Raw genomic sequence first — 27,872 nt, forward strand, 5'->3', positions numbered from 1 at the left:
GAACTGTAGATAAAAACTGAAGAAACTGCAAAAAGGTGGGAATTTAAAGAGACGAGACCTGAATAAACTGAAAGAACCAGATGTTGTAGGGAGTTTCAGTGAGTGCATTAGGGATTGATTGACAAGAACAGGGAAAAGAAATACAGTAGAAGAAGAATGGGTAGCTTTGAGAGATGAAATAGTGAGGGCTGCAGAGGATCAAGTAGGTAAAAAGTCGAGGGCTAATAGAAATCCTTGGGTAACAGAAGAGATATTGAATTTAATAGATGAAAGAAGAAAATATAAAAATTCAGTTAATGAAGAAGGCGAAAAGGAATACAAACGTCTTAAAAATGAGACTTGTGCCCTTACTAAAGAAAGGAAATGCTGAGAGTACTGAAAACCATGGGTCAGCTTCACAACAGTCTTCATTCTCAAAAATAAATCAATCAATCAGGAGAGACTAAATAACCTTTTCAATAAAGCACAGTTTGGTTTAAGAAGTGGGAGAAATACAATATGAGCCATTCGAAAGTTCACAATAGTGGCACTTCAAGCTCTTGACAAAGATGACCGTGTTACATGCATAGCCTTGGACTTCTCCACGGCTTCTGACACAGTTTACCTCAAAATTTTACTAAACAAGCTAGAGGGACAGTAAACAGTTGGTTCCAGTCTTATAGGGAAAACAAATGCGAAAGATGGAGGCAGCTCACACCACTGCCGACGACAAATTTTTACTAAAACAATTGTCAGACAAGAAACACACAAACATAAGTGTTCCTCAGGTTTGTTATCTGGGTCCACTTCTGTTCTTAGTATATACCAATAACTTTCCATAAAGTACAGGGTTATTACAAATGATTGAAGCGATTTCACAGCTCTACAATAACTTTATTATTTGAGATATTTTCACAATGCTTTGCACAAACATACAAAAACTCAAAAAGTTTTTTTAGGCATTCACAAATGTTCGATATGTGCCCCTTTAGTGATTCGGCAGACATCAAGCCGATAATCAAGTTCCTCCCACACTCGGCGCAGTATGTCCCCATCAATGAGTTCGAAAGCATCGTTGATGCGAGCTCGCAGTTCTGGCACGTTTCTTGGTAGAGGTGGTTTAAACACTGAATCTTTCACATAATCCCACAGAAAGAAATCGCATGGGGTTAAGTCGGGAGAGCGTGGAGGCCATGACATGAATTGCTGATCATGATCTCCACCACGACCGATCCATCGGTTTTCCAATCTCCTGTTTAAGAAATGCCGAACATCATGATGGAAGTGCGGTGGAGCACCATCCTGTTGAAAGATGAAGTCGGCGCTGTCGGTCTCCAGTTGTGGCATGAGCCAATTTTCCAGCATGTCCAGATACACGTGTCCTGTAACGTTTTTTTCGCAGAAGAAAAAGGGGTCGTAAACTTTAAACCGTGAGATTGCACAAAACACGTTAACTTTTGGTGAATTGCGAATTTGCTGCACAAATGCGTGAGGATTCTCTACCGCCCAGATTCGCACATTGTGTCTGTTCACTTCACCATTAAGAAAAAATGTTGCTTCATCACTGAAAACAAGTTTCGCACTGAATGCACCCTCTTCCATGAGCTGTTGCAACCGCGCCGAAAATTCAAAACGTTTGACTTTGTCATCGGGTGTCAGGGCTTGTAGCAATTGTGAACGGTAAGGCTTCTGTTTTAGCCTTTTCCGTAAGATTTTCCAAACCGTTGGCTGTGGTACGTTTAGCTCCCTGCTTGCTTTATTCGTCGACTTACGTGGGCTACGCATGACACTTGCCCGCACGTGTTCAACCGTTTCTTCGCTCACTGCAGGCCGACCCGTTGATTTCCCCTTACAGAGGCATCCAGAAGCAACTGCGCATACCATCGCCGAATGGAGTTAGCAGTTGGTGGATCTTTGTTTAACTTTGTCCTGAAGTGTCGTTGCACTGTTATGACTGACTGATGTGAGTGCATTTCAAGCACGACATATGCTTTCTCGGCTCCCGTCGTCATTTTGTCTCACTGCGCTCTCGAGCGCTCTGGCAGCAGAAACCTGAAGTGCGGCTTCAGCCAAACAAAACTTCATGAGTTTTCCTACGTATCTGTAGTATGTCATGACCATATGTCAATGAATGGAGCTACAGTGAATTTATGAAATCGCTTCAATCATTTGTAATAGCCCTGTATAAGACATGCAGAAAAGTTCTCTTTGCTGATGATAGCAACATCATACTCACAAACAAAACACCAGAACTCCTATTGGAGAAAGCAAAAGAAATCCTCAAGGATTTTTATGAGTGGGCAGTATGTAATAAATTAACAATGAACATAAACAAAAACAACAATATGCAATTTACAATAAAAAGGGAAACCATTCTATCACATCAAGCATAGATGATAATTGATAAATCTATACATTGTGTGACAAATACAAATCTTTTTGGGATGAATACTGATTGTCAGGTAACATGGACTGAACACAGAGGTGACGGAAAACAATGTCATCAGCATGTTTTGCGAAAAAGTTTCTATCATCGGTTTGTAACAGCCAATGTCTTGTGGTGATATACTATTCCAAAGTACAATTAACTCTCAGCAATGTGAATCTTTTCTGAGAACTGAAGACACAAAATGGACAAAATTTTTAACTGCAGAAGATGATCATAAGAATAAATAACTACAAGTAGTAGTAAGCATCACCGCAAAGAAATGTTTAAAAATTAAGTATCTTTACTCTACAAAGTGAATCATTTACCAGTCTGCTGCACATATTACGGAAAACATTTGGGCAAGTTTGGACTTACATTCACCAAGGAAAAACAAAAATCCCAAAACAGCATTTTCTATCGAGGAATAAAACTGTATAACAAACTGCCCTAGTACACGAAAAAGATTACTAAAATATGTCTGATTAAAAAGATAACTGAAACTTTCTTTCCAAGTAATGCACACAGCACAATGAAAGATTACTTAGAGGAATCAGAGTAGTGATTAATAATGAAGGGAGATAACTACAATATCTTGTCGGATTACAGCGCTCTAATTCTTTTTGTGTGGCAAGACCTATAATGCATGATAGTAATATCTTGTCATTCTTCTGAGTGCAATGTTTCACTTATCAAGCGGGATGCTGACTTAGTTTTGCAGATAGACTGAGTGGAGGACATGAAGATGCACATGGGGCCATGGTGGCATGTTTGCAGGTACGGAGTCAGTTTTCCGAACAAACTGGAATTAGCGCAAGGGGCAGCATGTCCACAGTTCAGGAGTCGCCATTGGGTGCTCTTGGTGGGTGCAGTGATGAAGAACAAAATTATGTTTTTTGTGCACGTCATCAAGTGCAAATGTGTATGTATCAAAGAACACTGTACAACAGGGACCAACCAAATGAGGCAGCACAGTTGTTAAGACACTGACCTCATATTCAGAAGGAAGGAGTTTGTTCTGCCTTGTCATTCTGATTTAGGTTAAGAAACTAATACTGTATTAATTATAATTCTGTACATTAAGGTATACATTATCAACAAATTCAACTATACTCGAATGCTAACACAAGTTGTGCCAACATTTTCAGGGGTGTTCTCTCAAGTACACTCTATCCTCCCTCAGTCAACAAACACAAATGAAGATTGAAAATTATGCCCATCTGGTGACACAGTTACTGCGTATGAAACCACCGTTACAGCTAATTCACTTCGTGCCCAGTGCCCATGTGCATTGTGTTTCACTGCATTTAAGTCAGTCTCTTAGCTGACTTCAGCCAATTGTGTTTCAGTTGACACTACACTCTTCAATTCTAGCATGATCATGAATTCAGAAGACACCAGGTATCCGAGGATAGATCGCAAGCTCTCAAGAGACATATTCACAGCCTGCTGCGGCTATCTTTATGATTAAGACATTGGTCTCAGTCATTACCAAAAATATACTGATGCATGTTTAGTTTTTTTTTATCTCTATGAATTGAATGAAGGAGAAAAATTTAGGTCAATGTCTCACCAATGACAGTCTCATTAATAGACAGAGCACAAGCTCATAAAGGGAGGAAAATATCTGTGTCTTTGTCAAAGAAACCACCCATAATTAATTTAGAGAGACCACAGAAAACCTACACATGAATGGCTGGACAGGTGTTTCAACTACCAGCCTTCTGAATGTTGTTGTTTGTTGTTGTGGTCCTCAGTCCTGAGACTGGTTTGATGCAGCTCTCCATGCTACTCTATCCTGTGCAAGGTTCTTCATCTCCCAATACGTACTGCAGCCTACACCCTTCTGAATCTGTTTAGTGTATTCATCTCTTTGCCCCCTCTACAATTTTTACCCTCCACGCTGCCCACCAATACTAAATTGGTGATCCCTTGATGCCTCAGAACATGTCCTACCAACCGATCCCTTCTTCTTGTCAAGTTGTGCCACAAACTCCTCTTCTCCCCAATCCTATTCAATACCTCCTCATTAGTTATGTGATCTACCCATCTAATTTTCAGCATTCTTCTGTAGCACCACATTTCAAAAGCTTCTATTCTCTTCTTGTCCAAACTATTTATCATCCACGTCTCACTTCCATACATGGCTACACTCCATACAAATACTTTCAGAAACGACTTCCTGACACTTAAATCTATACTCCATGTTAACAAATTTCTCTACTTCAGAAACGCTTTTCTTGCCATTGCCAGTCTACATTTTATATCCTCTCTACTTCAACCATCATTAGACACTTTGCTCCCCAAATAGCAAAACTCATTTACTACCTTAAGCGTCTCATTTCCTAATCTAATTCCCTCAGCATCACCCGATTTAATTTGACTACATTCCATTATCCTCGTTTTGCTTTTGTTGATGTTCATCTTATACCCTCCTTTCAAGACACTGTCAATTCCGTTCAACTGCTCTTCCAAGTCCTCTGCTGTCTCTGACAGAATTACAGTGTCATCGGCGAACCTCAGAAGTTTTTATTTCTTCCCCATGGATTTTAATTCCTACTCCAAATTTTTCTTTTGTTTCCTTTACAGCTTGCTCAATATACAGATTGAATAACATCGGGGAGAGGCTACAACCCTGTCTTACTCCCTTCCCAATCACTGCTTCCCTTTCATGTCCCTCGACTCTTATAACTGCCATCTGGTTTCTGTACAAATTTTAAATAGCCTTTCGCTCCCTGTAGTTTACCCTTGCCACCTTCAGAATTTGAAAGAGTATTCCAGTCAACATTGTCAAAAGCTTTCTCCAAGTCTACAAATGCTAGAAACGTAGGTTTGCCTTTTCTTAATCTAGCTTCCAAGATAAGTCGTAGGGTCAGTATTGCCTCACGTGTTCCCATATTTCTACGGAATCCAAACTGATCTTCCCCGAGGTTGGCTTGTACCAGTTTTTCCATTCTTCTTTTAGTTACAACTACATCAAGTCAGTCAGATACCTTCACTATATTTTTTAGTTATTTGCTCAAACTGAATATGGGCGATTCCATATCAAGTGGTCAACGGGACACCACTACGCTATCTCAGAGTTCGTTCAAATTTCGTATGCTCCTTTGCTAAGCAACAAAAGGAAGATTTATAAATTTCTAGCTCCCAACTTTTAATTCTTTATAGGTAGGTGCTTCCTACGTGAAAGGTGCACAAACGTTGCAGTCACTTTTCAAACAATTTAGCCACATTCTAAACACTGAAATTCAGTGGAGAATTTTGGTAAGCTGCAAAACTTTGCAAGACAGTTGAACGGTTTGTGTTTTGCACATTCTATACGTATTATGTCATTTGGCTCACTGCTTTTTCTCTAAGTGGCACTTAAAGTATTCAAGAAATTTTACTGCAATAAATTTTTTCCCAAGTTGAAGTAACTTGATCTCTTTATCTAGTTGGTTTAGAAATCACTCCTTTTGCTACCTACTGCTTAGTAGCTTTTTTTTTTTATAAAACCTGTAAGTTTTACCACTTGTGGGTTCACAGTTTTTGAAATAGTCGGGGATGAAGTTGCATGAAAACAAATCTGCTGCTAAAGCAAATGATTTTTGAACCATTCTATCTCAGAAGGGTTGTTTCATATAGACACTTGTGTTAACTACCATTTGAGAGCGCATATTTTTCTCGAAAAATATCAATTTTCTACAAATGTTTTTTTTTTCTATAAAGGCCTACAAATATCAAGTAAAGTTTCTCATTTAAACAACTGTTGCATCATTCAGGGTCTGGGAGATGACCTGGGATAGATGCTGCAACGACCTTGCAACTCTGGCTAAAAAATAGGGGTGAGATGCGAATATAAGAACTCAACAAGAGAGTTCTCTTAGCCTCCCTCACCTCAATTCTCCACAATCCTACCTACTACAAGTGGTGCCCCCGTTCAGCTGAGCAAACCAGTGGAAAATTGGGTAACCAACCTCAGCATGAAAGTGGGTCAGTGGGCCAACAAGATGTGGAGAACAGTGGAAAGCTACAAGAAACCACCACTGGAATTACTTCCCAAGACATTCATGGGATGGACCGCTTTGTAAAATATTCCATAGGTAAAGCTTCCCCTCAATCGGATCTCCGGGAGGGGAATACAATGAGGACTCCAGAGATTAGGGCAAATGGAAAAGGAAGGAAGGGAAGAAGAAGAAGGAAGACTTATTGAGGATTGGGACTTGGAATGTCTTAACCCTTCTCCAGGAAGGGAAATAAGAAAACGCCAAACAGGAAATGACAAGAAATAAATTGGATGTATTCGGAATGTGTGAGGTGAGATAGGGTGGTTGTGGAGAACTAGAAAGTGATGACTTCCATTTGTACTATTAAGGTGAAGATAAAAAATGGAATGTATGGGGTTGGAATTTTGATAGTTAAGGGGTGCAGGACGTCAAACTGGCCGACTTGGAGCAGGAGAGGGACCACAGGACATTTTAATTTCCAGTGCCTATACTTTTACAAATAAATTCATAAAACTTTGGATAGTATGACTAGGAAGGATTCAGGATTCACACTAATAGCAGCGGAAGTTCAAAAACATAACAAAATAAATTTTTTTACATGTGAAATTTCATAATTTTTTCACTTACTATTCGCTGCATTTGTTGCTATAGGTACACTTTTCTTCATAAATAAGAGAGATGGTTCGATGAATTTTGCACAGCATACTAACCATACTTACAGGTGTATGAAACACTATAATCTATTTAATTTATGAAAACATGAATGAGCTGTTACGTTTTAAACTTTATGTTTAGAAAAAAAATCAAATTTTGTAGTTAATTATCTCAATTTTTACCACAGTTTTTAATAGCTTTGGAAAATTCTAGAGTTTCATACACCTGTAAGTATGGTTTGTATGCTGTGCAAAATTCATCAGAGAATCTCTTTTACTCGTGAAGAAAAATGTACCTATAGCAACGAATGCAGCCAATAGTAAGCGGAAAAAAATGATGAAATTTCACACGTAAAAAAAATTATTTTGTTATGTTTTTGAACTTCCACTGCTATGAGTGTGAATCCTGAATCCTTCCTGGACATGCTGACAAAGTTTTATGAATTTATTTGTAAAAGTATAGACAGTGGAAATTAAAATGTCCTGTGGTGCCTCTCCTGCTCCAAGTCGGCCCGTTTGACATCCTACCCCCCCTTAAAAGAATGAAGGACAAGGTTATCAAGGTTGAATATGTTAGTGGAAGAATAATGATGATGAAACTGAGAGGGAAAAAGAAAGACCTCGTAATCATCCAGGTCTATATGCCAACAAGTAATCATTCAGATGAAGAGGTAGAAGAATGTTATGAGAAGATAGAAAACTTAGCAGAGAGAGAGAAAAGAAATGCATGTATTGTTGAAACAGATGATTGGAATGCGGTAGTTGGTGAAGGACTAGAAGGAAAAGTTCTGGGAAAATTTGGACTGGGAGAAGGAAATGAGAGAGGGCAAAGATTGTTGAAACACTGCAATGAAAATTTCATGGTAGTTGGTAATACTCTATCTGATAACCACAAAACATGACAGCATACTTGGATATCTCGATTTGACAACAAAAGATATCAAAATTGATTACATAATAATACAACAAAGATACCGAAATTGTCTAATGAATGTCAGAAGTTATCCAGAGGCAGATATTTATTAGTAGTAACTGAGGTTCTAGTTAAATTGAAAAGAACCTGGAAAGAACAGAAGAGAGAGCACATTAACTTTGAGAAACTGAAATACAAAAGCAACTGTGAAAAATTAAAGAATGCATATTGTGAAATCATGATGCAAGGACACGAAACGGAATGCACAGAAGGAAGATGGGATCGTTTTCAAAATAGGATCAAAATGGCAGCTAAGGAAACGCTTGGAGTCAAGGAGAGGAAAAAAGTAAAGAAAGAATGGGTAAAACCAGATATGATAACCAACATGGATGACCTCAGGAAATGGAAAATTGTAAACACAGAAGAAGGGAAGCGCAACTACAGGAGGTTAAACAACAAATTAAGCAGGGAGACAGAAAAAGCATAGGAGAAATGACTGACAGACAAGTGCGCAAGAAAGAGAAATCAGAGAAAGAAGGAAAATATGATTTGATTTACAAATAAGCAATGGATTTGACACACAGGGAAAAAAAGAAACAACAATGGACTAAAGGAAGTAGACAGCAGACACTAAAATGGCAAATGAACCCACAGAAATAATGAGAAGATGGGAAGAATATATAGAATGGCTATACGCTGCAGACAGCTGACCAAGTGAAGAAGAGCTTGGGATAGAAGAAGAAAAAGTTGCAGATGATGACAATGGAAATGCAATACTAACTACTGAGATTGAAGCATCTATGAAGGAGAAGAAAAATGGAAAGGCAATGGGAATTGATGAGATTCCTGTGGAACTGTTAAAGTCATTGGAGAAAGAAGGGAGTTGATTGAATTGTGTAATCAAATATACATGACTGGAAAATGGCCAAAGGACTTTACAGAAAGTATCTTAATACCTATAGAACAGAAAAAAGAACAGCAAAAAGAGTGAGGAACATAGAACAGTGAGCCTGATATCACATGCAGCCAAAGTCTTGCTGAGAACGCTCAACAAAAGGCTATATGTAAAGTTGAATTGCGTAATACGATATGAACAATTTGGTTTCAGGCAAGGAGTGAGAACTAGAGATGCCATTGGGCTACTGAGAGTGATAGGGGAGAGGTACATGGAGAATGAAAGGAAGATGTATGCTGTGTTCATTGATCTTGAGAAGGCTTTTGACTGTGTCAGATAGGACAAACTGATGGAAATCCTAAGGAAACATGGAGCTGACTGAAGGGATAGACAGCTAATTAGAAATTTATATTTAAACCAGAGAGCAAGAGTAAGAATAGGAGTTGTGATGAGTGAAGAAATTGAAATGGGAAGAGGTGTAAGACAAGGTGGTTGTTTATCACCAACACTGTTCAGTAACTATCTGGAGGAAATTATTAACGGAAGTTTTGATGGAAGGAGAGGAGTTTGTATAGGGGGTCAGAGAGTGGAGTGTGTAAGATTTGCAGATGACATGGTTGTGATGGCAGAGAGTGCAAGAGAGATGGAACAAATGTTGGATGATCTAAACACAAAAGTAGAAGAATATAGCTTGAAGATTAACAAGAAGGAAACGAGAAAGGCATGGTATAACTTTAATTACTTGGGAAGTGTAATAATGGATGATATTTATTGCTCAACAGAAATTATGAAAAGAACTGCAATGGCAAAAGAAGAACTCAAGAGGAAACAGAAATTACTTTGTGGACCACTAAACAAAGAACTGCAGAAAAGACTTGCCAAGTGTTACATCTGGAGTGTTGCACTATATGGTGCGGAGACCTGGGCATTGAGGAAGGAAGATGAAAGAAGATTAGGAGCACTAGAGATGTGGATATGAAGAAGAATGGAAAAAGTGAAATGGGAAGACCGAATAAGGAATGAAGAAGTATTAAGAAGAGTTGGAGAAGACAAACATGCTGAAAGTCATTAGAAAGAGAAAACGGAACTGGATTGGACACTGTTTGAGGAGGGACTGTTAATTGAAGGAAGGAATAGAATGAATGGTGGAGGGAAAAAGGGGAAGAGGAAAAAGAAGATATCAAATGCTGGACAATATCCAAGGAGACAAATATTCAGAAATGAAAAGACTGGCTATGGACAGACAAAAGTGGAAGAAGCTTAACCTGCTGTAAGGCAGAATACCTACTACTAGTACTACATCATTCCAGAGAGGGAAGGACAAAGATGAAAAATTAATTTTTATATATTTATTCTCTAACATCAAATTGACTAAATTATTGTTTTGCTGACAATTTCTGTCAGAGAAAAGAATTATCTGGGAACGTAACTTGGTGAACATGAGAAAAGACTCTCAGAAATGTTTCCATTTTGATATATAAATTTCCTCACCACTTGTTTTTGAGGAGGAAGGTGATGCAACAATCATTATCTGTAAGCTACTGCAACAATATGTGAAGCAATAGCTATTTTCTCAGGTGCATAATTATCTCTATCATTGATACTCTATGGTCCAGCACGTGATGCCTCATGTGTAACATAAAAACGATAAGGTCACAATATTTTAGGATCACAGGGGGAAGTAACAAAGTTTCAAACTTTAATCAACCTTTACTTCAGTAGGTGCAGTTTTATAATTGATATGAATACCTGATAGCTTCAGCACGTGAAGAACTGTGAAAGCTTTATTTTGATAAGTTGTCAATTGTGGATGTATAATACCACTCAAAGGCTGCTAAATTTTGGGGATATTGTTGAGCTGTTCTGACCTAAGGTTTAGTGATGAATATACAATTTGTCTCCATCATTATGCTATTTTGATGACAAAATTTGAATATTTGAAAGGATCTGCTGTAATTCTGTTTTGAAGGAGAATCATCTCAGTCAGAAAAAATCTGATTAATGGAACTCTGGCAAATCAGGTGAATAAATTTCAGTAAATATGCTTCGACAGGGCAGAAGTTTAAGCTTTCACATGGAACACACTAACAAATTGTCTGCTGTTACAATTTGGCAACTTAGCAAACTTTGTCTGACTGACTTTGCATTTAACATAGTCTTTTAGACTGTGTTAAATGCAAAGTCAGTCAGACAAAGTTTGCTAAGTTGCCAAATGGCAACTGTTAGTGGCTTCCAACCTGGTGAGTTGTCCAGAATATCAAACTGATGTTTGCTAGTAGCATAGCTAACTAACCAGGACTATAACTTTATGAGTTTGACAGTTTGCGGCATTGAATCAAAAGTTTACCTACTGTATCAATGTGGTAGCTGCCCTGGAAGAAACGTCCTCGAATCACACCTTATTTGCATGTATACTGACATTCATCCTGAAGAAACTGGAATACAGACATTCTCATCACTCGAAACTACAAATCTGTTGGTAGATGATTCTGTCACAAAGATAACATCAAAACTCTCTGGCCTCACCATTCACCACTTTGTTACAAAACATAAACACAATTCCTCAAAATTATGAAACACAACTTTACGACTGGTGAAGCAATTGCACTGCATTATTTTGCAGATCACACCTTTGTTGTCCACGACACTGTCCTAGGTTTTCACTAGGAGAACAGTCAAGCTACTGCACATCACATTATTGTCTACTTTATCAAAATTAAGCAAATACAATGCAAAACTTTTAGCGTAGTTAGTAACAGCCTAAGACACACCTACTCAATAGCTGTCTAGCTTGCAAGACTGGGAAGTGGGCCAGATGTGGATCAAATCTACAGGATTAATAACTGTGGGCTGGCACACCAGCCACCCTGAGTGGTCTTTATGGATTTTCCATTCTCATTTATACAAATGGTAGACTGATCCCCAAATTACACCTCAGAGAATGTGATACATGGACAGATAACATGCACCAGCACATCGAACAAAGTTTACACGATTCACAGACAGATGGTGCACATTACTTACTTCATTTGGTTACCTAGGCAACTGAGGCACCTGAAAGGGCATCCAGCCATAAAGTTGAATAATAAAGTAAAACTTCCCAAATCCTGAAAAAGCAGACACTGTACAAGATGGGATAAACACTAGAGAAATGAAGAAGCAGAAAATGAGTAACAGCTGAACACATTATACAGTAGCATTTCATACCTTTTAGACAAAACTTGTGGGTTAACTGAAATTACAAAGACATATCTGCAGAAAATCAATCAAATACTTCAGTGGTAGGTCTGCAGCCAGTACACAGACTTCGAGAATTTTACCAATCAGTACTACTACCTCACAGATTTTGGTGCAAACACTGCAATAAGTAAAGAAAAGTTTGCATGTGATGAAACTGAGGACACTGTCAAATGACTATATACAAGAATAATCCCGCAGTGCCTGCAGGAAAAGCTATTCCTCAAAGCTTTGCACTTACATGCATTCCGTGAGCTGAACTTTAATAAAATTGAGTTCATTTTTGTTAGAAAGGACCAAACTGAACAAGACAGAGCATTCCAGGAGGAAAGGTTTTCTTTGACAATAGATCAGTAAAGGAAAGATACTGTCACAACAAAATTTACTGGCAACTTTCCAGTCCCAACTGGAGCAAAAGAAGTGAGTCGAATGATATAAAACTTGCGATGCGGAGAATGAAAACAACTCAATCATCTTTCTAAGTTTTGCAGCTTTACCTGAATTATCAACTGAATTACAGCACTTAGAACATAATAAATTATCTTAAATGTCTCCCTGACATTTACTTACCATTCACTTAAGAGGCCATAACACATGAAGTATTAACGTTTGTAGTGCCAGAAATTTGTAAACTTTCCTTTGGTCACTTAGTAAAGGTACACACCAAATTTGAACAAAATCTGTGATGGTCAAAGTTGGGTTCATCTCAAACTAGACCACCCATATATATATTTACTTTTTAAAAAAAAAAAAAAAATGTTAGTCTTTGCATCTCTAACATTCAATTTTCTAACCAATTTAATTGGCTTGTTAGCTTTCCCAATACCCTAAGACTTAGTATCTGCTGTCACCCCCCTCCCAAAAAGTTACAACATTTAACTGCCCAAGATTCATTACTGACTGATGGCATTTTGGTGTTACAATAAAGAAGAATTATACAGTTTTTCTAACAGTTAGGAGTACATTATAGGAAAAAGCATCTACACGACTCTTACTTGCTTTGAAAAACAGACAAATATGCATTTTTACCTTTGAATTCAATTTCCAAGCCGCTGAATTCAAGCTCCACACCCTGAAGTGCTTCGCTAAGGGTCTCATGATAATGATTGATGGTGTCTTTCGAGCCTACACAGAACGGCAACGAAAAATAGGCGTAAGTTTCTTGGCGGTTGTGGTAGGGTCCCACAGTGTTCATCCACAACACAACTTCCTCATTATCGTTGTACTGAAAAATAATTGTATGACAAATTAGTTTCTTGAATTCTAATCCCATTCTAATTACAGGTATATGTCATATTATTTTATTTGTAATTAGGATTGACACTGTAAGCTAACAGAGCAACTATAGTGCTGCCGGCATAAGATTTCACTTCAGTGACAGCCCTTAACAAAAACTACGAGGCATTTATATTACAGTCTCACGGTTTCAGCTTTCTTATCACGTACGGTGCAGCTATTGCACCAGCAAGCACGTAAAAAATATTTACGTAAACACCACGAATACTTACTATGTGTGTATGCTCGTCAGCGTTTACTCCCAAAATAAAAAACAAGCACAAAAACAACAGCGACATAATTTATGACAATATGCAGGTGTCCTTTAGCTGTTACTACTCTTCACTATCATCCGCCCCCTCCTCACCATTTCATCGATATAACACAGTTGTCAACAACACTGCTTCGTAGGAAGATTTTTCGCTATTGCCACGTCAAAACACGAGATGTCTCTCACGTCGCAAAATGCTTGACATATACGAGCGTTCACCAAAGATGTTAATTGCAGACGAATCTAAATTTACATGCAGAACCAGAGATACTAAGTCTACGATGACACCAACGATCTACAGATGAAACCCTGACTTTCGTCTAAAGACGAAATCTGTGTGCCGATCGGGTACTCTCGGCTGGCCTCGGGTCTGCAGCGCGTAGCACTTTCCGATAGTAGTCAGCGAAAACTTACAGTAGTCTCCTGTGTACCATTCGCGTGTTTCAGCTGTAGTGCGTTTGGTTACGTTTAAGATAGCTCTCATTTGAAAGATTTAAAAATATAGTTGCAATTTGTGCTCCGCAGCATGTGGCAGTCATAAAAGCTTACATCGTAAAATTATCCAAGATACAGCCACAATAATCAAAATTTCCGTAAAAATTAACTTTTGTACCACAAGGCGGTGTCGGATCCAACAGGTTTGGTTTCGTTTACAGAGGAAACGGCGCTGATTTGTGTTATGCCGAATGTAAACCAAATGAAATTGATTTATAGGGGGAAAAACAGTTTCTTAGCTAAATATAGTATGCGACACGACATGTGAGATGTATCCTGATATTCCATTTTGTTTTAGGAAAGTGAATACTTAAAAACGAACGTTACTTTTTACTTTACTTCAGGAGGGTGAAACTCACCTGAGGAGATAAGGAATGCAGCTTCCTACTTCACCTGAAATCCTTACCACAGATTACACTTGAACATCATTCTTTCCGACTTTTAACCTCGAATGCCTCAGTCCTTGCTATACCCAAAAATTATGCAAAGAATGATATTGCCACAACGTTCTTCTGCTCTCATATCAAATATTAGGGTTCCATATGTGGACTTTATATGCGTTTCATCAAAAGTAATGAAATAATGAATTTCTTTATTTAAACAATCTGATGTCTCATTTGATGAGACACACTCTATGTAAGTACAAATGGTGTCAAAGAAACAAACTGTCACTTACTTTGCTATGGTTAAGTGGACTTTGACAAACTTCTTTACTTTTTCAACTGATTGTCATCAGAAGTGACAATTTTTATTTGTTTTTATTCATCATCAAAAACATTTATGGCAATCAGACAGTATAGGCTGTTCTTATTCTAAACTCTCAATGATGCAACATGCTAAAGTAGTCTTAATAACCGTTGTTGTTGTTGTGGTCTTCAGTCCTGAGACTGGTTTGATGCAGCTCTCCATGCTACTCTATCCTGTGCAAGCTTCTTCATCTCCCAGTACCTACTGCAACCTACATCCTTCTGAATCTGCTTAGTGTATTCATCTCTTGGTCTCCCCCTACGATTTTTACCCTCCACGCTGCCCTCCAATACTAAATTGGTGATCCCTTGATGCCTCAGAACATGTCCTACCAACTGATCCCTTCTTCTGGTCAAGTTGTGCCACAAACTTCTTTTCTCCCCAATCTTATTCAATACTTCCTCATTAGTTATGTGATCTACCCATCTAATCTTCAGCATTCTTCTGTAGCACCACATTTCGAAAGCTTCTATTCTCTTCTTGTTCAAACTATTTACCGTCCATGTTTCATTTCCATACATGGCTACACTCCATACAGATACTTTCAGAAATGACTTCCTGACACTTAAATCTATACTCGATGTTAACAAATTTATCTTCTTCAGAAACGCTTTCCTTGCCATTGCCAGTCAACATTTTATATCCTCTCTACTTCGACCATCATCAGTTATTTTGCTCCCCAAATAGCAAAACTCCTTTACTACTTTAAGTGTCTCATTTCCTAACCTAATTCCCTTAGCATCACCTGACTTAATTCGACTACATTCCATTATCCTCGTTTTGCTTTTGTTGATGTTCATCTTATATCCTCCCTTCAAGACACCATACATTCCGTTCAACTGCTCTTCCAAGTCCTTTGCTGTCTCTGACAGAATTACAATGTCATCGGCGAACCTCAACGTTTTTATTTCTTCTCCATGGATTTTAATACCTACTCCGAATTTTTCTTTTGTTTCCTTTACTGCTTGCTCAATATACAGATTGAATAACATCGGGGAGAGGCTACAACCCTGTCTTACTCCCTTCCCAACCACTGCTTCCCTTTCATGTCCCTCGACTCTTATAACTGCCATCTGGTTTCTGTACAAATTGTAAATAGCCATTCGCTCCCTGTATTTTACCTCTGCCACCTTTAGAATATGAAAGAGAGTATTCCAGTCAACATTGTCAAAAGCTTTCTCTAACTCTACAAATGCTAGAAACGTAGGTTTGCCTTTCCTTAATCTTTCTTCCAAGATAAGTCGTAAGGTCAGTATTGCCTCACGTGTTCCCATATTTCTACGGAATCGAAACTGATCTTCCCCGAGGTCGGCTTCTACTAGTTTTTCCATTCGTCTGTAAAGAATTCGTGTTAGTATTTTGCAGCTGTGGCTTATTAAACTGATTGTTCGGTAATTTTCACATCTGTCAACACCTGCTTTCTTTGGGATTGGAATTATTATTAATAATCAATAACCCTGAATTCCAGCAACACAGTTCCCACTTTACTAGCAATTTCTTCATTCGAAACGTCTTTAGCAAGAAAATTTCCGAGGTCACTACTACCAAGATTATGCATTATAAAACAGTTTGCCCAGTTTTCAAAATATTTCACACACAAACAAAAACTACATAAACACTGGTATAGTATAGATCTTGCTCCAATAATAGACTCATTAAGCTAATTAGCTTATATCACAATGCCAGTCATCTGTTTCTGATTCTGCACTCCAGAGCAATACATTAATAAATACTTCTGCACCTCCGTGACTGTAAATATAATTACGACAGTGTTTGTGCTATTGGCAGAGGTGGTCCGATGGAAGGCACGTTACATAAAAAGAAAAAGATACTTGTAAACTGCTTTAGTCAGACACAAACTTCTTGAGAGAACTTCATGAAGTTCCATTAAGTTCCGCAGCTTAAAAGTAAAATTCAACTTCAGATTAATGACGCAAACCAGAGAGAAAGACGTTTGTGGAGCCATCGGCAATAAACACCGGATTCAGAGCAATCTATCAGTGTAGTCCTCTGCACTCACACTCAGAAACCATAACATTGGCCAGTTAAGATAGTAAGAACTGGAATATTTTTCTCGTGAAAAATTTCTCGTAGTTTTGGTAGAAATTAAGGGTGTTTTTAGTTGTGGGGTATATTTTTAAAGAATTTTTAAAGTCCTTCATTATAGTAAACTAGGTCCTAAAACTGCATAAGCAATCTATGCAGTTAACACACAAATTTGAATTTCTCGCGGAATGAATTAAGCATTTCCTTGTCCTTTGCTAATGTGTAAGTTTTTGTGGTCTCTCACCTAGAAGCGTCACATGCTGTCCCGAGGCCAGCAGAGCGCAATCGATCGGCTCTCACGATCGGCACCAAAATTTGCTGTCGCTAGACACAAGTGAAACCATGGAGGTAAGAATGTCCATAGATGAAATCATGACAACTTATATCACAAGGTTACTGCTAAACAGTTATGAATGTTTTTATCATATTCTCACATCAGCATGGGCCATTAAATTTCCTATTACAGTTGTTGCAGATTATATTGAAAATCACATAACCTTGGCATCTACATGTTTGACTACAAAGCAGGATGTACATGATGCAGTGATTTGAGTGCTACATAGTTCGATACATTTTTGCTGATAAGGCACAGGAATTAATAAGGAAGATCAACACAGTATAGCCATTGTTGACAAGTATTTTTTGGAAAATGTTGCGAAGCATACATACGTTCAGTTTTAAATTAATTGAGGTGCAAGATGTTTTTAATGTGTTAAAAAATTAGAAGTGGAACAACTTCATTAGTGATATTTATGGAGTGAATATAGCGATGTTAAAGTATGACCTGTTCACCTAGGAGAACTATTGAGAGATGTAATCAACATATGCATAGCAGAAGCCCACTTTCAATGACACTGGAATTTATGAAAGTTACCCCAGTTGTAATGACACATTCCTATGCAGAGACATACAATATCTTAAAAGCTGCGCCAAAGATAAATTGAGAGGCATGTATATTATAATATTTGTAAAGTTCACATTGGATTCTCTTTTGTTTCATACTCCAAGAAGGAGCTAAGGGACACTTTCGATTGTTGCCTTGTGGAGGATGGACGTGATTTTTGGACTGTGCGGAAAGGCAGCCATATGATTGGTAATTATGGTTTGTGCGACGAGCACAGCAAGTCTTATTGTGTTGTGAATAAAAAATAGTGAAAAGTATCGAAGTGTTACGAAAATTATTTATAGCGACGTAGCATAGTATTCCTTGGTTTCCACCGTCTTCGTGAAGTGAACCGATGCCGACTCATGATGGTACACACGGTCAACAAAGAAAAGAACATCGATGGCGACTAATGAATTAATATTGTGGCAGAAGGACTAATTCTACGTCTAAGGTGAGAACTCTGATTAAATCAACAATGACGTGGAATTTAAAATATAAAATGTTTTTTATTTATTTCGCCACACTGGCGACCGCTGACAGGGACAGTGCTGGTGGAACAAAGAGTAGGTACTTCATTGTTGTGCTACAAACGTACTTGTACTAATTACTGTTTCTCTGTTACATGACGCACATGGAAAATGACGAATAAAGTGAAACAATATTAACTGTATAAACGGATGGCACAATAACCAGAAGGAACAAGGACAAGGATTTACAAAACTAACGTAATCGTGAGTGACGCAGCTCAGCCGGAATTAAGGTAGGAAAGCGCAAACGCAGGCAGTGGCTGCACCTTGGCTTAGCTCCACTTAAAGCAGAACCTTTTCCTGTCCATATTAAAATCCTGGTAGTGTTTGTGGCAACACACAATTACACTTTGATAATTACTTTTTTATGTTCAACAATCGCAGAATTAGAAGATGTAGTGCGCCATCTTGTAAATTTCCGATGCGCAACAAATAACAATCGCGAGATATTTTTATTAATTCAACTGCGAGAGAATTTAAAGATTTAGATTAACAGTAAAGTACAGATAAAAATAATATCTTCACAATGGAATCGAAGAACTTTAATTTGACAAATGTTCATGGACACGTCACCGATTCTGACAATAGTGACGTAAATGATGACGCAATTAGTTTTTCAGCACAACATAATGTAGAAGTAAATACAATTCAATTGCACTCCACAGGGATTAACAATAACGAACCACTTGCAAATGAAACCTTGTGCACAGTCGATGAAGCATCGATTACCAGATCAGATGAAAATATTTTGCGTGAAATCAGTGAACCTAGCCCGGTTTCGATTCAATCAGACCGTGGCAGAGAAACAATGGCAACAAGTAATGGCATAAATACAAACACACAAGCTTCGTCAGTTACGCTTGAGGCATTATATAGTCTGATGTCAAACGTGAGCGAGAAACTGGCGAATCTAGAAATCAGCCACAACATGACAAACACAAAATTGTCAAACATGGAAATTGGGTTCCATCAGCAGTTTTCAAGTGTAAACACGCAATTTGAAAACATACACAGACATTTCGATCAACGCTTAAATAAACTCAACAATGAAATCGATCAAAAGATCGAAGACAAAGTCATCAAAACCGTCAATAGTGTATACAATGTATTGGCAAATGACTTAGAAAAGAAATTGTCAGATCTTACAAACAAACAGGAACAGGAACTGTCAGAAATAGTAGAAACACACAATCAAACACAAACCATACAAAAAGAAATACATGAAAACGTACAGGCTATTCAATTAAATTTAACAAGAGTACAGTCCGCATGGGAAGAAATACCTGACCAAGTTAATAAAGTTAACGAAGAAGTCGGTTTTCTGAAACAGGAGACTCGATGTATCAACGCGGACATTATCAAAATAAATGAAACTTTAGAAAACGGTAATGTAAATGAATCAATAACTGACCGGGAAACTAAACTTTTTGAAAAATTAGGTAATGAAATCAAAGTAGTCGAGGACAGAATACGCAAGGAAATTGCTGGTAGACTGAATGTTTCAAATGACTTGCCTACGTCAAGCAGCAGGCAGCGTGACACTTATTCGCCCGTGCCAGATTACGATGTCAATAACGCAGAACATCAGGCGCCCAGTCCGGCGTATGTGCACGTACCAGCACAGGCAAACAATGTCTATTCGCCAAACGCGGTGCTGCAACAGGCAGTAGGTGTGTCGCCTTGCATCTCGACGATTCTAGTCGATGAGAGCCTGTTGAAACATAGACAGTTTCCGGTTTTCTCCACAGAATCCAGAAAAACTCATCCAGTCGTATTCGTAAGAGCATTTAAAAATGTCTTACCAAGAAACTGGACTGAGGCACAGAAGATTAGATATGTAGTAGGCTTCACACAAGGCGACGCACTTTTGTGGGCCACTGACATGGCTGAACAGTGCGTCACCTACGAACAATTTGAACGGGCTTTCTTGGAGAAATATTGGTCTGCTGGGCTCCAAGAAAGACTGCGCCGTGAGGTATTCAACCCACAACCGTTCAACCTCAAAAACGGCGGGTTGAGAAAGTATTTCGAAAAGTTCTTGAATAAGACGCGCTATTGGAACAATCCAATACCGCACGTAGATGTTCTCAAAATTCTGAAAAACAAACTACCCGCGAACTTACGCGAAAAATTGTTAACCATACAGGAGAACGACCTTGAATACCTTCTTTCCGTGCTTGACTCAACTGATCTAATATACGAAGAAGAGCCGAGCACAAGTAATCGGAATGAATATTCCGGAACCAATCAAAACAACTGTAACGGGAATCATTTTAATGGCGATGGACAAAACCAACACAGTTGGCATCCGTATGCGACAAGGCCAAATAATGGAACCTGGAATTACGGAAATCGGAGGAATTCAGCGCCACAGAGACGTGAAGACCGAAGGTATAGTACAGATTACGGTCCACGCCGGTATGGAAATGATAGAAATCACGTGAATGATTGGTCAGGCCCGCGTGATGAAAGGCGGCACACAAATGAAAATTACAATAGTTACAGTAATAGGGATGATAGACCAAGGAGGAATAGTGACGGCCGGTCGCAAGAAAATGTTGCACGCAGCGGTCCGGAAACTAATTGGCGACAGAATAACCACTCAGTACACTTTGTAGAGGTAACGGACAGTACTGAAGCAACGCCTTTGTCTCCCCCGGTAAACAACAATCGGTCCTAATGAGCCCCCACCGGCCGACCGATTTGACAACGGGGGGCACAAACAAGCACACATTACATCTTAGACAATTATTTTTAAGATATGATCAGGATGCGACCGTAGAAGATGATCTATGTGAAGAAGAGATGAAAGCACCGGACAAGGTAAGTGACCTCGTGCAGGCTGTAATAACAGCAAAGATAGGAACTATAATTACCAACGTAATTTTAGATACAGGCGCATCTACGAATATTATTTCTAACAGTTTATTTAAAGAAGTTTCGAAAGCATTAAAAGTACCAGTGTTGCCAACGGAAAATTGTAAAATCTTGACAGCTGTAGGTAACAAGTTTAAAGTATTAAGTGGCAGACGCAAATACCTGTTACCATTAGCGATGTCACGATAAACTGTACATTCTTAATCGTTGACAAGTTAATCGAGGCATGGAGGTTTTCCGGCAGCATAAAGTAAACATCGACATAGGCAGTGGACTTTGCTACTTCCGAGTGGGCAGTCGTAGTGTGAAGGTCAATCTTGTAAAGTCAACAATAGATCGTAATGGCCAATCACAGAAACAAGCTGAAGTAAAATTAGTTTACCCACAAGTTTTATGGATAGATATTCCTTTCCCCGAACAATTAGACACGGAAATAATTAACGAACAGGCCGCCCAGTAGAAGGTAGGAAAATCCACTTGTCTTTCAGAAACTCAACAAAATGAACTAGCAGATCTTCTTTATGAATACCGCGACATTTTTAGAAAACAGCCAACAATAATCAAAAAGTATGAATACAAAATGGAAGTCTACCCACATAAAACGTACTGCCATAAATCATATGCGATACCATGGGCAAAGAAGGAAGCGGTTCGCAAAGAAATAGATAGAATGGTTCTGGGGAAGGTGATAGAACCTTCACATTCACCATACTGCAGTCCCATCCTAGCTGTTAGCAAACCTGACGGGTCAGTCAGATTAGTACTTGATGCGCGGGAAATTAATAAGATCATCGTAGCAATACACACTAGGTCGGAGAACTTAGATGAGCAATTGCTTAAATTTCATGGAGTGAAGTATTTAACATCCGTTGACATGAAGGCTTCGTATTCGCAAATAGCCCTACATAGTGATAGCAGAAAATATACTGCGTTCATTCATGCTGGCAGAAGCTATCAATTCCAAGTACTGCCATTTGGACTCAACGTGAGTGCTGGGGTGTTTATAGAGGCTTTAGACAGAGTATTGGGTCCAGAACTGATTAGCAAAGTGACGTTGTATGTAGACGATCTCTTGATAGCCACAGACACCTGGCAAGAGCATGTAGAATTGGTACACAAGGTGTTCCAAAAGTTCCGAGAATATGATGTCACAGCAAATTTTAAGAAGTCCGAATTCGGAAGAGATCAAATAAAATTTTTAGGCCACATTATTTCACCAGGCGGAATTTTACCAGATCCAAAAAAGCTTGATGCCATAAAATTTTCCCCTCACCACAAACACGTAAACAATTGAAAGCTTTTCTGGAGCTCACGTCATTTTTTCGAAAATTCGTGCCCAAACAGTTACTGAATAGTGATTCCCTACTCAACCTTTTAAGGAAAAACCACACATGGTTGTGGACAGAAAAATGTGAGGAAGATTTCGTAAAAATCAAACAGGCACTCATAAACGCACCCATTCTGAAGCATCCTAACATGAACTACAACTTTTGTTTGAGCACGGACGCCTCATGTCAGGGATTAGGCTCTTGTTTGTTCCAATTAGTAGATGATAATGGAAAACAGAAAGTAAACATAATTAGTTTTGCCAGTAGAGCGTTAACAGAATGTGAAAGAGCCTATTCGGCAACTGAACTTGAAGCGTTAGCTGTAGTGTGGGCTTTCCGCAAGTTCCAATACTATCTCTGGGGAAGGCATACACGAGTGTTTTGTGACCATCAAGCACTATCGTTTTTACTCACATGCAAATTGTTGCACAAACGGATTGCACGTTGGTGTTTATTCCTCCAGGAATTTGATTTCGAGATAGTTTATATCAAGGGTGAACAGAATGTAATTGCTGACGCATTATCGCGTTTGCCACAAGGCTTGAGCGAGTTCAATGAATTGATCGAACAGACTTCCGATTTTAGAGTTTTTCTGATGCATGATGGCACATTTCAACCATATTACAGAAAGATGTGTAAAGACATGAGCAAACTACAAAAGGAAGACAATAGATGGAGACAAGTTATACAAAAACTGCAGGCAGATGACAATAGTACATTGAAACAATATTACACAATGTCAAACGATGTTCTTTTCTACAGGCGCAATCCACAATCCAACACCTGGCGTGTCTGCATCCCGGAAGAATATATAGACAATTTGATAAGACACACACATAGAGTATGGGGACACTATGGGGTATCAAAATGTACAGCGAAATTATCAACGTATTGTTACTTCCCAAATCTCAGACGCAGGATTGAACAAATAATAAAAAAGTGTACAATATGAAAGAAGGTTAAACATCTTAATAGATCTTGTTTGGACGTGTTACACCCTATCATTCCAACTAGACCAAGAGAACTAGTTTCCGTGGACGCAGCAGGACCATATCCACGAGCTAGGGGAGGAGTTAGATATGTGATCGCATTTTATGATGTCTTCACAAAGTATTTAAAAATGTATGCTATAAAAGCAGTACTGTCGGGATCAATAATCAAACGCATGATAGAAGACTACATACCACTAGTGGGAAAACCGAAAATTATATTAACTGATAATGCAACAAACTTCACTAGTAATAAATGGAAAACATTTCTCGAATCTCAAAACATAAAACATATATTGGTATCCAAATTTCACCCAGAATCGAGCCCAGTTGAGAGAAATTTTAAAGAATTTAATCGCTTTATAAGAACTTATGTACCAAATAAACAGACAAAATGGGTAGAATACATAGCTCCATTTCAGCATATTGTAAATAATTTAATTCATACTTCAACAGGCTTTACACCTACAGAGTTAATGTTTCAAGGCACAGAACTTGATGAATGTGCTAAACCTTTACCTAAATTAGCCACAAAGGAAATAACACTAGGCGAAAAGGTACGTCAAGCATTACTACAGATGGAAGAACAAGCAGAAATAAGGAGAAAGCAGTTCAACAAAAAGATAAGAAAGGTTACAGAATTTAACATTGGACAGGAAGTACTATTACGTACCCACCCAAAATCCTCTAAAATTAAGGCATTAAACAAAAAGTGGCAGTTGTTGTAGGATGGCCCTTTCATTATAATTGACAAACCTCACCCAGGATGTTATCTGTTAGGTAACACACAAACGGGCAAGGTTAAAGGGTTATACCCCCACAAGGACATCAAGGAATTTTTTCATTAAAGGTTATATGTTATTTTAGCAAAATTGAAATTGTACAACCTTGGATCACGTAGTAAAATTGCTGTCATTAACCTAAGAAACTTGCGAACAACTGGAGGCATATGCCAGCTTAAAAACGCATATTTAACCAAACCTAATGAAACATGTGTTACTGTGAGTCTTAACACTATAAAATAAACCATACAGTACTTTTGTAGTCTAACTCAGTTATTTAAGAGAGAGGAACGAAGACAAATTAGCGCGAAGGTCAGAGTTTGTTCGCTTGAGACGAGCCACAAACCACGCGTCGAAGTTGCAATCCAACGCTCAGCTCATGAGCACGCGATAGCTGCATGTCAAGACGAGGTCATTGGCCGCGCTGTAGGCAGCGAGCCGGGGAGAAATCTTCCCCCCTTCCATGTCCGATCAGCTGAGCGTATACAAAGCGCGAAGGCGCATGCGCGGTCGAGTCCAGGTGTCACGTGACTATTACACGATGGTGGCTATCACGAATAATGTTCACCAACAATGCAGAGTTTTCCCCGTGCCTACAGTCCAGTCGTGGTACGTAAGCGCGCATGCGCGGAACGTTTAAAAGTTTTGAGACCACTCTTACTATGAGACACAGAGACGAAAGTCATTCAAAAACAAGAAAGGAAAGGGTACACAAGTCTTGTAAATAGTAACATAGAAAATTTAATTATAAGCTGGTATTACGTAATAAAAGTGAACATACAAGTACATACTGGTCATGGACGGTATTGTAATATTATATTATACTGAGTAAAAATCTTAGCTTGTACAGAAGGAGAAAGAAAATAAAAAAATAAATAAATAAATAATGCAGATATATAACCGGAAGAAAGGCTATGTACACGAGAACAACACACAATTACATATAGGGAAAAAGCAGCAAAGAGGAAATCAAAGAGATAACGCATACATTTACATTACACAGTAGCTAGCGATTTTCAGAATGAACAACAAGGTAAACGCGGGAATTTTTGTGACTAAGGAAAAGAGTGACACAAGCTTTAAAATAGGATAATAATAAACAGATCTATGCAACGTGAGTAACGAACTGAATCGCCCTCAAAACAAATACCTAGGGTTTAGAGAGGGAGAAACACATTAACGTTAGGAAACACCTGAAGCACTCAGCAAACAACTTTGTAGAATATATAAGCTATACACGAGGGTACATGTACGAAAGCTAAAGCGTAAAGGAGGAAACTAGGGAATGTTGCGCATTAATGGACTGTAAGGCAGTTATGTATGTAAGAAGAAATATTTAGTTGTAAGTATTATTAGTATAAGGGACGATGCTCAGCACACCCTGAATTATTTTGGAATATTGAAGGAATGGTGCAGGGTACCGAAAAAGGGCCCCACCAGCAAAGTGTATATTATAGTGGTAGATATTTTTTGTGTATAAACGTATGTATGAATGTGTGAAAGGCGAAAGAAGCTCTGTACATGTGCGGAACTTAAACAACGTAGAAGTGTATAAGGAAAATTAAACTGTAAGACAACCTCGTATAAACAGGTATACCTAACGTCAAGAAACAACTTAATTAAAACCGTAAGACTCTACGAGTTTACGAGAAAAGGCGAAAAACCTGATACAAAGTGCAACATTAGCGATGCTTCACTCATGCATGCAAAAGGAAGGTATGAATTACTTTACCCACTTGAAACATGAAAGGAAAAATCATGTCAAAATTATATCTTTCACACATATAACAATTTACAGTCACAAAGAATGAAAATGATGTCGCCGCTATACAAGAAACAGGTAAGTAGTGTGATCGACGACCTGTAAGAAAAGGAATCGTCTATAAAATGAATTATGAACAAAAACGTCATAAAGAATTTCATGCTGCACTGAAGCTATGAAGGTCTGATTGTTCGTGTACATAGATTTTCATGACAACCGATGCATTAAAATGTCTGTATTTTTTCTCCTATGATAACACAAGACGCCTATAAGCGCACTTTAATTGAAGATGATACACGCAAACAAGGCTGTGCCGCTGTTGTGAAACACTGTACATATTAATAGTAGCTACACCCTGAACTTCAAAATTTTATGTTTATATGTCCATGTTAAGGTAGGAAGTTTTATTAGGGTTAATGATTTATAAGCACACCAGAACGTGCTTAAGCACAAAACACTGTACATATTAGGGTTATGCTGCATATAAACGATTATTTCGTGCATTTTCAGATTTTATACGCAAAAAACCGTAGCATACACGTAGTCGTTGCCACTACCCTAAGTAGAAGGTAGAAAATTCCCTTCCCAAGCTTCAGTGGAGCGGCTACAGGTGTATTCTCTGCATGCTGATGCATGTCGTTGCGTGTGAAGAATACGTAACGGAGGTAAACCTTAACTTACACTCGAGTTCAAGAAGGAAAACAAAGGACTTGTTCCTTCTAACAGATTAATGGAAAAAGGCGAGTGTGTGTGTCAGTAAAATCCAAGACGAAGAAGCCACTATGAGTGGTCAAAAATTTTTTCAATTTTAGTCGATAGTTTTTTCCTGTAGTTAATGTAAACAATGTATTGTATGTATTATATGTTATTCCATTGTATGTGATGTATTTTGTATTTCATGCCAAGTCCCGTGACTTACAAATTATGTGCATTGACCAGAAGTATTGAGGGGAATGAATCTCAGTACAATAGGTAAAAGGGGTTAATGCGAAGAAAAAAAAGAGTGTAGTGAAAAGGAAGTTTCGATCGCAATACTCGCGGTTAAAGTGGTGTGTGTAGAAATTAAAATTGTGCAAAGTAGTGCTACGTTGCAAGTGTCAGCGAGCCTAAACAAGTGACATCGAAAATTGAAGCTTGTATCGTCAAACGACCCATGGCGTCACAATAGGAAAGGACAATGCCAACGAGTTTGACATGGTACGCTTCTTACCTGGAGTTGCATCGACGGGATCGTCCTCCGCCTCGCACATAGTGTGGTGTGTTCTGCGGGGCACATATTCCAGTATACCTCGTCGTATCCAGTCTAAGTACTGGAAGGAACTACAAAAAACACACGCATGCTGAGGTTCGGAAGTCTCGACGGTACCCGCACGTCGGTGTATATTCAGTGCACTGGCGCGCGCATTCAACCAACGTCGCCCGCTAACGGACGACCAAACAATCAGGCGCGCGTATCACCCGCCCATATTCAACACGGGCTAGCGAACAAAGCTCGTCGCCCCAGAATAAATACAGAAAGCAATACAAGGACTTAATTTTCACCTCTGATGAGGAAGGAAACATTTGTAAATAACGTTGTATTCATTGTATATTTTATTGTACAAACTTTACCACATGATGTCGTTTTCTCAGTATTAACCAGAACTTTGTATATTAGGATTAAGGTTTGTAAATATTAGCATAAGTATACCAAAAAACTGACACACACTCAGAAATACCAAAGAATTCACAGTGCCATGAAGATGAGACAATAAAAGTGAAGTTTGTAAATAAAAGATCCCCAAAGCTATCAATTGCAA

At 38.5% G+C, this 27,872-nt stretch overlaps 1 protein-coding gene across 1 annotated transcript in view; it reads right to left on the reverse strand.

Moving 5' to 3' along the window:
• LOC124774988 (transmembrane 9 superfamily member 3) overlaps positions 1–13,854 on the reverse strand; it is a 99,525-nt gene extending 85,671 nt beyond the window's left edge. Inside the window, exons 1-2 of the mRNA XM_047249734.1 lie at positions 13,597–13,854; positions 13,118–13,313 (exon numbers count right to left, since the gene is read on the reverse strand). Coding sequence (XP_047105690.1) covers positions 13,118–13,313; positions 13,597–13,662 — 262 coding nt within the window. The 5' untranslated portion in view covers positions 13,663–13,854. The remainder of the gene's footprint in view (positions 1–13,117; positions 13,314–13,596) is intronic.
• Positions 13,855–27,872: the final 14,018 nt, after the last annotated feature.

The sequence above is a fragment of the Schistocerca piceifrons genome, chromosome 2 (assembly GCF_021461385.2).
Source record: "Schistocerca piceifrons isolate TAMUIC-IGC-003096 chromosome 2, iqSchPice1.1, whole genome shotgun sequence".
Taxonomy (NCBI): domain Eukaryota; kingdom Metazoa; phylum Arthropoda; class Insecta; order Orthoptera; family Acrididae; genus Schistocerca; species Schistocerca piceifrons.